The 12,666-nt window shown below is 33.8% G+C and overlaps 1 protein-coding gene across 1 annotated transcript in view; it reads right to left on the reverse strand.

Annotated features, from left to right (window-relative positions):
• Positions 1-12,666, reverse strand: part of USP53 (ubiquitin specific peptidase 53) — an 81,587-nt gene that overhangs the window by 42,742 nt on the left and 26,179 nt on the right. The window contains exons 4-6 of the mRNA XM_011952708.1: positions 11,918-12,603; positions 6,402-6,494; positions 2,547-2,681 (exon numbers count right to left, since the gene is read on the reverse strand). Coding sequence (XP_011808098.1) covers positions 2,547-2,681; positions 6,402-6,494; positions 11,918-12,061 — 372 coding nt within the window. The 5' untranslated portion in view covers positions 12,062-12,603. The remainder of the gene's footprint in view (positions 1-2,546; positions 2,682-6,401; positions 6,495-11,917; positions 12,604-12,666) is intronic.

Raw genomic sequence — 12,666 nt, forward strand, 5'->3', positions numbered from 1 at the left:
AACCCCATCAAAAAATGGCCAAAGGATATGAACAGACACTTCTCAAAAGAAGATTTATGCAGCCAACAGACATATGAAAAAATGCTCATCATCACGGGTTATTAGAGAAATACAAATCAAAACCACAATGAGATACCATCTCACACCAATTAGAATGATGATCATTAAAAAGTCAGGAAACAACAGATGCTGGAGAGGTTGTCGAAAAATAGGAACACTTTTACACTGTTGGGGGGAGTGTAATAGTTTAATCATTGTGGAAGACAGTATGAAGATTCCTCAAGGATCTAGAACTGGAAATACCATTTGACCCAGCAACCCCATTACTGGTCATATACTCAAAGGATTATAAATCATTCTAGGATAAAGACACATACACAAGTTATGTTTACTGTGGCACTATTCACAATAGCAAAGACTTGGAACCAACCCAAATGTTCATCAATGATAAGACTGGATTAAGAAAATGTGGCACATATACACCATGGAATACTATGCAGCCACAAAAAAAGGATGAGTTCATGTCCTTTGCAGTGACATGGATGAAGCTGGAAACCATCATTCTCAGGAAACTATCACAAGATCAGAAAACCAAACACCACATGTTCTCACTTGGAGGTGGGAGTTGAACAATGAGAACACATGGACACAGGGAGGGGAACATCACACACTGGGGCCTGTCGGGGTGGGGGGCTGGGGAGGGATAACATTAGGAGAAATACCTAATGTAGGTGACAGGTTGATGGGTGCAGCAAACCATCACGGCACGTGTATACCTATGTAACAAAACTGCATGCTCTGCACATGTAACCCAGAATTTAAAATATGATTTAAAAAATCCTACTTGAATCACCTAGGTAGTCTGTATAAGTAACAGCAAAACAAAGGCTCTATATTTACACTAACACCATAATGAAGGCAATGTGATCTGCCATGAATTTCATATAAATGTTGATTTACAATATAGATCAATAAGGGGTATTTATTTCTTTAACAGAATTCTTTTTACCAAAGCTTAACCAATGGATTCTATTCATTAGCTAACTTCCCTCTCCTCTGCTCCAGAATATTTAAGACCATTTAATAATTTAAGCCTAGATTTCTAGACATTTTGTGAATTATCATACCATGTATTAGAATAATTCATTTAAGTGAAAGTAAAACTACAAAGTTTAGCATTGTTCAAAATACATTTGTTTTAAGCAAAGAATCAATTATAAACAGAAGAAATATGGAAAGTATATTTCATTACTGTGTGTGCTGTTATTGACATTTTAATCAACATGCAAGTGTGCTATGCAAGATGCTAGTCAATGAGCTTTCCATCTAAGGAAACCATGAAGATGCTCATTTTTAAAAAGGCAATTAATAATATACACACGCCAAATGAACTCTACAGACAGTAAATTCTATAGGGAATGGATTGGGTGGTTTGGTCATGTGCTGTCTGGTAGGCATAGACTTAATTTGAACCTTCACAAAATGATAGATTTTTAAAGTTCTGAGTATTTCAGGAACTTGAGCAAAGGCTGCCAGTATAACAGCCTTATAAATAAGGAATATAAACAGGAATATAAAAATATATGTGAGGAACGGAATGGAATAATCTCACTAGGAAGAAAAATCCAGCAATGAAGCATTGAGGGAAGGTGGAGTTTAATCACAACGGGCCTTAAATATCAGAATAAAAAGTCTAGATTTGAATCATGGAAATATTTGAAGAGTAAGCATTAACCCGAAGAAAATCATATTAATATGGTGGCTATTTAAAAAATAGGACATAAATAAACAGGCTGAATGGACACCAGTAGGAGGCTTAAATATGGTGACCTGGAAGAAGTTGTGGTAGGGAATTAATATGGAAAGAAAAAACTTTTGAAAGAGTTTCTGATGAAAGAATTTACAGAATTTGCTGACTAGAAACAGGAAGAAGAGAGAAGAAATGGTTACAACTTATTTATAGGTGACATCAATATTAACCAAGACATTTATTAATTAACATATCTATTTTACATGTATAAAGTATGTATCTGATCAAAGGAATGCTCTACTTACTAATATGGTGGTAACACAGAGCCTAAGAACATCAACCTCAGTGATTCTCAACCTGGATTGTGGGTAACAGGCTGTTGCCCCTGTTAACTTCCCATCAAAATCCCCTTATCTCCCAATGAGAATCACTGCATGCAATGAAAACTATTACTGCTGGGAATGTGCTGTACATGTGAACCCTATAGTGGCAGAACAATGATTTAAATGATATCATTTATATTCAGCAAAGCTTATTGCTCCAACTAAGTTTTAAAATATTTTAGTAGCCTAAGAGTAAAAATTAGAGCAACACAAATAATCAAAACCAAAAGTACAACACAAAACACAGATGGATTGAAGTTGAGGCTTGAAAGATGGGTAAGATATGGATCTATCGGCCAGTTCTGACATTTCTCTATTGTTCTAAATTTTTGTTTCATTTGTCTCAACATTTGTACCATCTAAGGAATGAAAACTACTATCCTGACTTCCTAAGGAATATCAGAAATACTTACAAAGCACTCTGCAGCATCATCCATAAGGCCAAGTTGAAATCGCTGCTCATCTTTGAAGCTTTCTGCAAGAGCATGCCTTATGTTATCTGAGGGAAGTGCTTTTTCTCGACTATGTTGGAACTGTGCAAATATCGTCTGGGAATCAACAAGAAAATCAGTAAGTTTAATGCCCGCTTTAAAATCGTTTCAGTAATTTCATTACAACACAACGAAACTCAAAACACTATACTTGGAAAATAACACAGAAGTCTTTTGCTCTAAAATTTCATACAAAAATTAATTATTTGTATCACCAAGTGTAGAAATGTTTGCACCAGCCTCTAAATCAAATGTTAGAGGACACAAGAATTAAACATGTAGGGTTCCCAGGTCCCACCCTCAGACTCTGACTAAGTCTTAGGTGAGGCTCATTTTTAAACTATTCCCCAGATGATTCTGATGCAGGTTGTTTAAGGAACAGAATTTTGAGATTTAAGTTGCTTTAAATCTAAAAATACACAATAGGAATTAGAATTATGCTAAACAAAATAAACATAATCACACAAAAATTGGTAGAATTCACTAGTCTTAAAAGAAAAAAGTAACCTAAACAAACTTTTAAAACTTAAAAAAATTTTCTACTAGAGTCTTAAGAATACCTCAGAAAATGACAAATCCTGATTTAAAAATTAGATGATTTAACGGAATGACAATGTCCCACTATTATTTGACTAAATTTGCCTTTAAAAAATGCAAATGTACATTTTACAAGAAGATTCAGAAAAGAGATATTATATAATGACTTTTAACTTTTAAGAAAAGGTCCTACCACCCCTAAGTTATCAGTTTTCCTAACTTAGAGAATTATAGGTTGAATGTCTCCAAATCAAAAATGTGAAAACCAAAATATTCCAAAATCTAAAAGTTTTTGAGCACTGACACAATGCTTAAAGGAAATGCTTTTAAATTTGGTATGCTCAAAACCTGTAAATACATAAATGCAAATATTCCAAAATCAAAAAACAAAATCTAAAATCCAAAACACTGCTGGTCCTGCGCATTTCAGACAAGGGATACCCAACCTGTAGTTTCTAATCTAAATTAAGAAACTAGAAACATCATTCAGTTTCTAATCTAAACCCAAGAAACTGAAAACATGAAATCATAGTTGTTAATCTGATTTTCAATTTTCCTTAATAAACTTAAGCAAGAAAAAAAATTTTAATAAATTACAATTTTATGACAATCATCTTACATGGAAGAAAGTAAGGAAAAAAGAAAACTTTTCAATGACAGTCCACCAAAGTAGTATTGGTCACATTCAGTCCCATGTTAGCTCAAGGGGTCATGTCATCTCAAAAAAAAATATATTTTTAAGATCAACATACAAGGAAAACATTTCATGAATCTGTTTCACTACTGCAAAAAAATATAATTTATAAATAAAATAAGAAATTAGAAAATACAGATGTCAACTGATATTAGATACCCAGAACTATAATTATTTTAGCCATTAAATAGCTAAAATTATGAATAGTAAAAGATGAAAAATAACTTTCAGATTTTATCTCTTATTTAGGCAATTAACTTCCAGGTAATGTTTAAGATTACTCATTCATTCAACATGTATTTTTTGGCTCCCTAGTATATGTTCTACACTAGAAAAATGGATGACAACCCTACCTACATGGAGATTGTATTCTAGTTATAGTAATGAGAAGGCAAAGAAGTAATTATGTAACTTCAGAATGTGATAACTACAGTAGAGAAAAATAAAGAGATACAAGAGAGAAAAATAAAGCAGTGTAATGGGGATATGAATGCCAGGGATATCACAGATGGAGGCAGCTTACCTTTTACCTAGTGTAGTCAGGGAAGGCCTCACTGATGGAAAAGTAACATTTGAGGAGAGGCATAAAGGAAATAAGGGTGTTAGCCATGAGGACATTTGGAAGAAAAGCATTCCAGACAAAAGGAATAACAATGAGGAGACTTTGAGGTGGAGACCAGCTCTGAGAAACAGAGCCCAGTTTGGTTAAAATGCAATGTATTCATGTGTGTTTTTGACAGGGGAGGAGAGGAAGGCAAGCACAGGAAAGAGGCAGGTGACTGTGCAGGGCTACAAGAGAGTTGGTCTAGGAAATTAATAATCCTAGGTTTTACAATTAGACAAAACATTCAAAATTTACTGTGGAATAAATAAAATGTGATACTGTAATGTGATCTAGGTTCATTCTTCATTTCCTAACAATAACCCTATTTTGCCATGTTCTTAAAAAAAGAGAATATAAAATTTCTTCCTTTGGTGATTTACTCAAACAATCTTTTCAGGAACATAATGAAATTAAGGCACATAAATTTAAAAAAAAATCTGTGTGTCTATGTGTGTGTGTTCATTATGAATATTCAAGAATGTAAAAATGAAACATTTATCTCTAAAACGTATAACAAAATCTTAAGTTCTCTGGCAAAAGATTTCAGTGACACAAATGAGTTGCTAATATATACTGGACACTCTGTTTGTCTTCCTTCTATTTTCCTCAGCAGACCAGCCACAGGGATCTAGTTCAAATATTATATCTGGTTAAAACAGACTGTATCACTCTTCCACTCAAAACAATCCCCTATCTCCCTAAATCACTCAGAGAAAAAGCCACGATCCTTACAGAGGCCTATAAGGCCCTACATAATCTAAACCCCTGTTCTAGTTATGTATTGCCCTGTAACTAAACCACCCCCAAAATGTAGTTACACAAATCTGCAATTTGGGTGGGGACAGCACGTCTCTGCTCCACTTGAAGTCATTTTGGACAGTTTGAATGCCGGGACCTGGAATATCTGAAGGTCGCTCTTTCATGTCTGACAGTTGATGCTGGCTGTGGGCTGGGAACTCAGCTCTAGTTGTGTCCAGAATGCCTCCAAGTGGTCTTTCCTCATGGCCACCTGGCTTCCTCATCATGGTGGCTCACTTCCAAGAATGAGCAACTCAAGAAACAGAGCTGGGTGACAGCCATATCATCTTTTCTAAACTAACCCAACCTCAGATATCTGGATTGCAGCCTCAGTTCTGCCAGTCTATTTGACAGGTATCAGTCATTAAGGCCAGTCTATATTCAAGGAATTAGATTTTGGATAAGGAAGCATGCAAAAGAATCTGCAGACATGTTTTAAAGCCACCTCGGCTACCCTCACCTCGGAGCTCATATTCTACCACTCTCTTCCTTGCTCATAAAGCTCCTGCCACCCATATTTCCTTGGTGTTCCTTAAATATGTCAGGTATACTCATACCTCAAGGCCTTTGCAGTTGCTGTTTCTTTGTCTACCTGGAGGGCTCTTCAAGGTCTCGATTCAAATATCAGTTTCTCAGTGAGGCTTTCCTGGCTACACAACACTCCCTATTTTCTTTCCCTGATGTATTTTTCCACTGTTACAACTATTACTATCTAACATACTTACAATATTTTGCTTTCTTATTATTGTCTCCTCCTCTATAAGAATACAAGCTCTATGAGAACAGGGATTTTCATCAGTTTTGTTCACTGCTGTATCCTCAGTAACTACACTGGTACCCAGAACTCAGTAGTAGCTCCAAAAACATTTGTTAAAATGAGTAAGAATAACTGCAAAATAATGAAAAAGATAATGTTCCTAACAATTTTCTACTTAGAATATTAATTTTTAACTGTCCTTACATAAAAGAGGAAAATGGAAACACAAACCTGAATAAGTCACACTGTGAAGAATTCATCTTCAAAACTGTTAATCACCTGACAGTGAACTTTAGTTACAACAAACTGACCCAATATATCAATTATCAAACTTAAATTTTTGAAGGAACAATTGATAGTAATTTTTCAGAGCTATTAAAAAGTTACCTTCAATGCACAAAATATACAGGCATCTCCCTGACAAACATGTCCAGTCAAAACCCGCAAGCTTCGTCGGAATATATCCAATTGCCATAAGACCTAAAAAACAGCAAGATGTGAAGGAAAAAGAAACAAACAGATTTTTCTTACTGTAACAAAAGACAGATTTAGATATTTTACAAATTGCAAAAAGCTAGTAAGTAACTTCTTTTAACTGCCTGTACATAATCAGACATACATAAGCACTGGAAATAACAGCAAGTATAAAATTGCGACATGCATGTTGTGCATATATAAAAGTTGGATTCAGAAGATACTGTTACTGGTGCAAATGAAAAACCATGACAGGTTTGCAAAAGCCAACTCCTCATTAAGGATTTGGTCTGAACAGGAAACATGGAATACCAAATAGAGAAGTTGGCAGAGACATGAAAGAGGAAGTGATTATAATACTTGAAACAAACTGAAATTTTGAAAGGAAATATAATTAGACTTTAAAGCCAGAGTGTACTAAATAGGGGTCTGCACATTATGGCAAGAAAAAGAGGTGAGCAGAGGTGTGTGCGGTCACTGTACACGGAACAAGAAAGGGGGTACCTGTGTACAGCATAGTAAGCAGCAGCCATTAATAAATTAACTAAGCATATAATCGCTGCAATTATCCACTTATCTTCTGCTACTAAAAGACAAAGATGAAGCAAACCCAAAAAGACTGTAACTGTCAAAACAAATCAGTCCAGTACTTAAAATCATTCTGAAAAACCTGAATTCTATACAAAGGATAAGAATAGTACTTGTGTCTCATAAAGTTCTTGTAAGGATTAAATAATATGTAATGTTTCTAGAGCAGGGTATGGTACTCAACTGGCATGCAATGAGTACCAGTTGCTATTTGTGACTGATACTACTACTACAATAAACAAATAATATCTTCAAATTTCTCTTTTAGTTGTGTCCTCAAATAACGTAACTAAGAAAAGCTATTCATGATCTCTCCTTTCTCCCAAATAAAAACAAAAAGTTAATAAAAACAAACTGGTTTTAGTATGTCCTATATTTTCAACTACTCCACAACTAAATGTCATTTTAGAATTTCTCCTTAAACGTTGCCTTTTATTAAAGCATAATGAATAGGATCAATTTTTCTATCACAGATAACTCAGTGTTTTTGCAAAGCACTTGATGATGTTTAAAAACTTTCTTGAGTATCACATCCTAGCATATTTTAAAAAGCACAATGAAATCCATTTTACCAACAAAGAAAATGATTTAATGATAGCACAGCTTTAGAAATAGTATACCACTGAGGTTAATAAAACACATCTGAAGGCAGGTGTCTGGTTTCTAATTCTGGGTTTACTGTTTACCAATGTCTGGACTGACTCAGGCAAAATATTTTCTGGAACTCAGTTTTCTCATCAGTAAAATAAAGATAAATGTAGTACTTACCTCTTACGGATGTTGTAAGGATTAAATTAGGTGACATATGTAATGTTCAAACAAGCAGTAAGAATACAACAAATGTGAGCTATTAAACAGTATTATAATATTAAATGTTATAACTTTGCTTCTCAGACATTAAAATCACACTAATGTGTTATATTAGACCTAATTGTACTGCTTTTGTATTAGATAAAAGTTTAAAATATTCAGCTAAAATAGAATACCCTCTATAATCTGTTTATAAAGTTAGTGAAGTCTTCCAAATGTAACCAGAATGTTTTCTATGATTACAAAAACTCTGAGTTACACTGGATCAAACTACAGATAAAATGTTTTATGTTATTTATTTCAAGTTCCCTGTACATTACTATCTTTAACACAATAGTGTAAAGGCTACTTTAACAAATCGCTATCACAAAATAATTATCCTAATTATAGTTAATCTTCATCCATTTCATTTTATTTTTTATTTACTTATTTTTTAGATGGAGTCTCACTTTCTTGCCCAGGCTGGAGTGTGATGGTGCTCTTGGCTCAATGCAACCTCAGCCTCCCGGGTACAAGCGATTCTCCTGCCTCAGCCTCCTGAGTAGCTGGAACTACAGGCGCCTGCCACCATGCCCAGTTAATTTTTGTGTTTTTGGTAGAGATGGGGTTTCACCATGTTGGCTAAGCTGGTCTCAAACTCCTGACCTCAAGTGATCCAGCCACTTTGGCCTCCCAAAGTGCTAGAATTACAGGTGTGAGCCAATGTTCCCAGTCCCATATCATTTTAAAATGTTGATTATATTCTATCACTTATTTTTAAAAATTAAGGTTTAAGCTAGTTGTTGAACTAATTCATTTTTAGCAATATACACTTTTTCATTATTTGCATGTAGCAATTTAAATGGTGCCTAACAAAATTAATGTATTTTTGAATATTTATATATTTCTTATATTATTCCCAAAAGATCAACACATATCTACATATACATTAAATACAAACCTTTCATCATACATTCTTTACTTGAAAATAATGTAAGAAATAGCTTAAATATTAATATGAAATGGCATAAATATTCATTTTTCTGTCTTATATCAGATCCAAACATTTTAATGTCATGTTTAGTAAATTCTTATAAGACATATTCTACAATTTATTTCTCAGCATTTTTTAAAAAGTATTCATCAAATTGCAAATCAACATTTGTATTCTGAATTTTCAAAAAGAAAGTCAGGTCTTATCTCATAGAAAATCTATTTAAATAGTTGTTTTGTCAGGGAGAATTGGCTTTGTAAATTAGCTTATACGGCAGACAACAGAGACCAGCAGATCCCCCAAAGCTGCTAGAGTTGGCAGGGCAGAGTACTGCAGAGAGCTGCACAGAGAGTTATCAGAGATCAGTAGAGGATCCCCCTCCAGTATTTGGGGGTGTACTATGAGGAAACTGTCTGAGGCCTGGGAAAGAAACACCCAAAGATTAGAGGGAATAGTGCCCAGAGCTCACACAGGCCCAAGATAGTGCCTATTCCTGCAGCCAAAGTAGAAAACTTCATAATTCACAGAGCAATGGTTGAAAAAGAAGACTCTCAATAGCAGAGAATTTAACCCAAGAATAAACACAGCTCTGTCCCGCCTAACAAAGTTTAAAGTAAAATGATCAAACTGCTTCCAAATAAACTCTGTCTCAGAACAAAGTTCTAGATTATTTTTAGGAATATAAAAATATCCATAATCTGACAAGGTAAAACTTGTCTGACATCCAACAAAAGATTACCAAGTATTAAAAGAAAACAAAAACAAGGAAAGAAAAAAAAAAAAAACAAGTAATTGAAACACACCCAGTATTTATACAAATAACAGAATTAGCAGACAAGTACATAATAACAATTATTACAACTACACTTCACATGTTTAACAGACTAGCAAATGCTAAGTAGAGACATGAAAGAGATTTTAAGAAGACCAAGATCAAAATTCTCAAAGTGAAAACTACAATGTCTAAGACAAATACACTGGATGGGATTAATAGCAGTTAGGCAATACAAAGGAAAAGATTAATGAACTTGAAAATGGAGTAACAGACACCACACAAAATAAAACACAAAGAGAAAAAAAGACTGAGAAAGAAAATAAAGAGAGCATCAGTGAGCTGTAGAACAACTGGAAAACTTCAGGCAACCCACTGCATATGTAACTGGAAAACCCCAAAGGAGGGAAGAGACAGAAAAATTATTTGAAGAAATAACAAAGTGTTTCCAAATTTGATTTAAATCCAAAACCCACAGATTCAAGATGCTCAACAAACCCAAACACAAGAAATATGAAGAAACCTATATCAAGAAACATCATTAAATTGGTTTAAGCCAATGATAAGGAGAAAATCTTAAAAGCACCTAGAGAAAAAGAACAAATAACATACAGAGAAACAAAGATCAGAATATTAGATTTTTCATTAGAATAATGCAAGCTAAAACACAGAGAAGCAAAAATCTTTAAAGCACTGAAAGAAAAATGTCAACTTGGACCATCTTTAATGAGTGAAAATACCTTTCAAAAACAAAAGTGAAATACAGATCTTTTCCAGACATACAAAAGCTGAAAGAATTGATCACCAATAAACCTGTATTACAAGAACCTTCAAGCAAAAGCAAAGGATATCAAATGGAATGTGGATCTATGCAAAAAACTGATGAGCACCAGAAATGGCAACTATGCAGGTAGTATAAGTAAATAGTCTTCATGGTAAATGTCAGAAGAATGTTCATTTTTTAAAAAATACATCATCATAGGAATACTTCTCAATGTTCTGATCCATGTAAGTTTCCTTACTCAAAATTTTCACCCGTTCTAATATGCGTTTTGTTTCTCTGAACTATACATAGTATTTTGGGTGCTAATGAAAAGGACAGAAACCGAGGGGAAAACATAAAAGGGAAAAAGAGTAGGAAAAGGGATAAACAGAAAAGTATCTGAAATGCCAGAAACCCTTTCTCACAGCCTGATTCCATCAAAAGCATTTAATTCCAGGTCTTTTGGTATCTAATATTTCACTATATCCATTGCCACTGAATAAATATTTTTCTGCATTTGTCACAGTAATGTCAGTGGGATCTTTGAGCCAGGGCAGAACACTAGCATTTAAGTGAACTAAAGTAAATTAATGCTTTCTTAATACCAGCTGCTTCTCTTTCCTGGGTCAGTTAGAGAAAGTTCAGGTTTGGCATCTGTCTCAGGTAGAAGGCAACGGAGAACACAGCTCTGAGTCAGACGTCTGTACACTTGACACACTCTACACGTTTATCTGTCAAATGAGCTAATCAACAAATATTTTTCTCTATTAGTTTTCAAAAGAAAAAACAATACACATGAAAAGTGAATCATTATATATGAATTCTTTTAAGGTATATTCTAAGGTCAACAGAAAAATTTATCAGTATTCTAAATCTTCCTCATCTTTAGTACTCTACAATGGTCAGAAGGACACAGGATCTATAAAATCTATAACTGCTGAATAAAAACTTTATTATGCATAAGAAAGTATAGTTATCTACGGCAGAAAAGCAGGTTAATAAAAGATTTTCAACAAGGATTGAAGCAAAATGGATTACCCTCCAATTTAACCAAAACAAATGATGCCCAAATGATGATTCCACAGAGGTAATTTAAGGACCACAGTGGGAGGTGAAGGGAGTTTGAGTACTGAGATCAAAAACTCTGCTCATTTCAATCCAAGCAGTCTTTTTATTCTATCTACAGGGATCCATATACTGTATGTTTTTTTAAGGGAGGGGTGTCAGCTGATTAAAACAAAAACGTTTGTGTATGTCAGAAAAATGTCCTTAATTTTACTAAATAAACCTTTTAAATAAGAAGATTATTTATATCACAGTGATACATCAGTCTGTTGAGAAAAACATTTCCATTTATTATAAAAACCAAAATGAGCAGCCAAAACATTTTTGCTCCCATTAAAAGTTATATTAAAAAGTCATTCTATAGTAACTTTATTTTTAATGTATGAGCTAAAGAAGCGTTAAACAAAGGATATTCTGAAAAGTACTTTTTAAAATATAATAAGTAATTATGGTCTCACCTGTACAGCACTATTAAGAAAGCAACTGTTTTGTCCTGGTTCATTTAACAAGCCTTTGGTAGGGGCTAGGGATAGCATACTTCCAGGCTGATAAACTTTTCCAAGATTGCCACCAGGTTTCCGTAAGAATTTTACCCATGCCATTTTCAAGCAACTTTGTTTGCATTTAGGCTAAAAACTATACACTTTTATGTCATATTTTGGACAATAAAATGGATGTCTTGAATTGTCCACTTAAATCCACTGCAGTCTATTTTAATAATGGAAGTTTCCAAGTCCATATCTTTCCTGATGTTATAAACTCTTAAAGACTTTGACAAGTAACAATACGGTGCATAAACATAGAAGTTCTAAGCACTAAAAAAGAAAACTGTTTTAAACAAGGCCTTAAAGATGTTTAGATGTATTAAATTTTATGGGAGCTGTATAAGGTTAATATGAAAACGATTTCTTTTAATGGCTAAAAATACTGATAAACAAATCATCTCCTTTAATGCATAAGCCATTTGTCCTGATGAACAGAATATGCTAATAATACAAAAAGATGGAGAGTTGGCATTTGGCATGATTCCTTTGGTTGTTTGTTTTCCTTATGTTTTTTTAACAAGAAAGTTTTCTTTCTCTTTCCCAGGTGAAGTTATGAAAGATGACTCCATATTTCATATCAATGTGACCTCAAAGCAAATCTACAAAAAAGAAAAAAAAAGTTTAAATAAAAGCAAATGCAAATAAGAAAACTCTTAACTTTA

This window comes from Colobus angolensis, unplaced genomic scaffold (assembly GCF_000951035.1).
Source record: "Colobus angolensis palliatus isolate OR3802 unplaced genomic scaffold, Cang.pa_1.0 Scaffold345, whole genome shotgun sequence".
NCBI lineage: Eukaryota > Metazoa > Chordata > Mammalia > Primates > Cercopithecidae > Colobus > Colobus angolensis.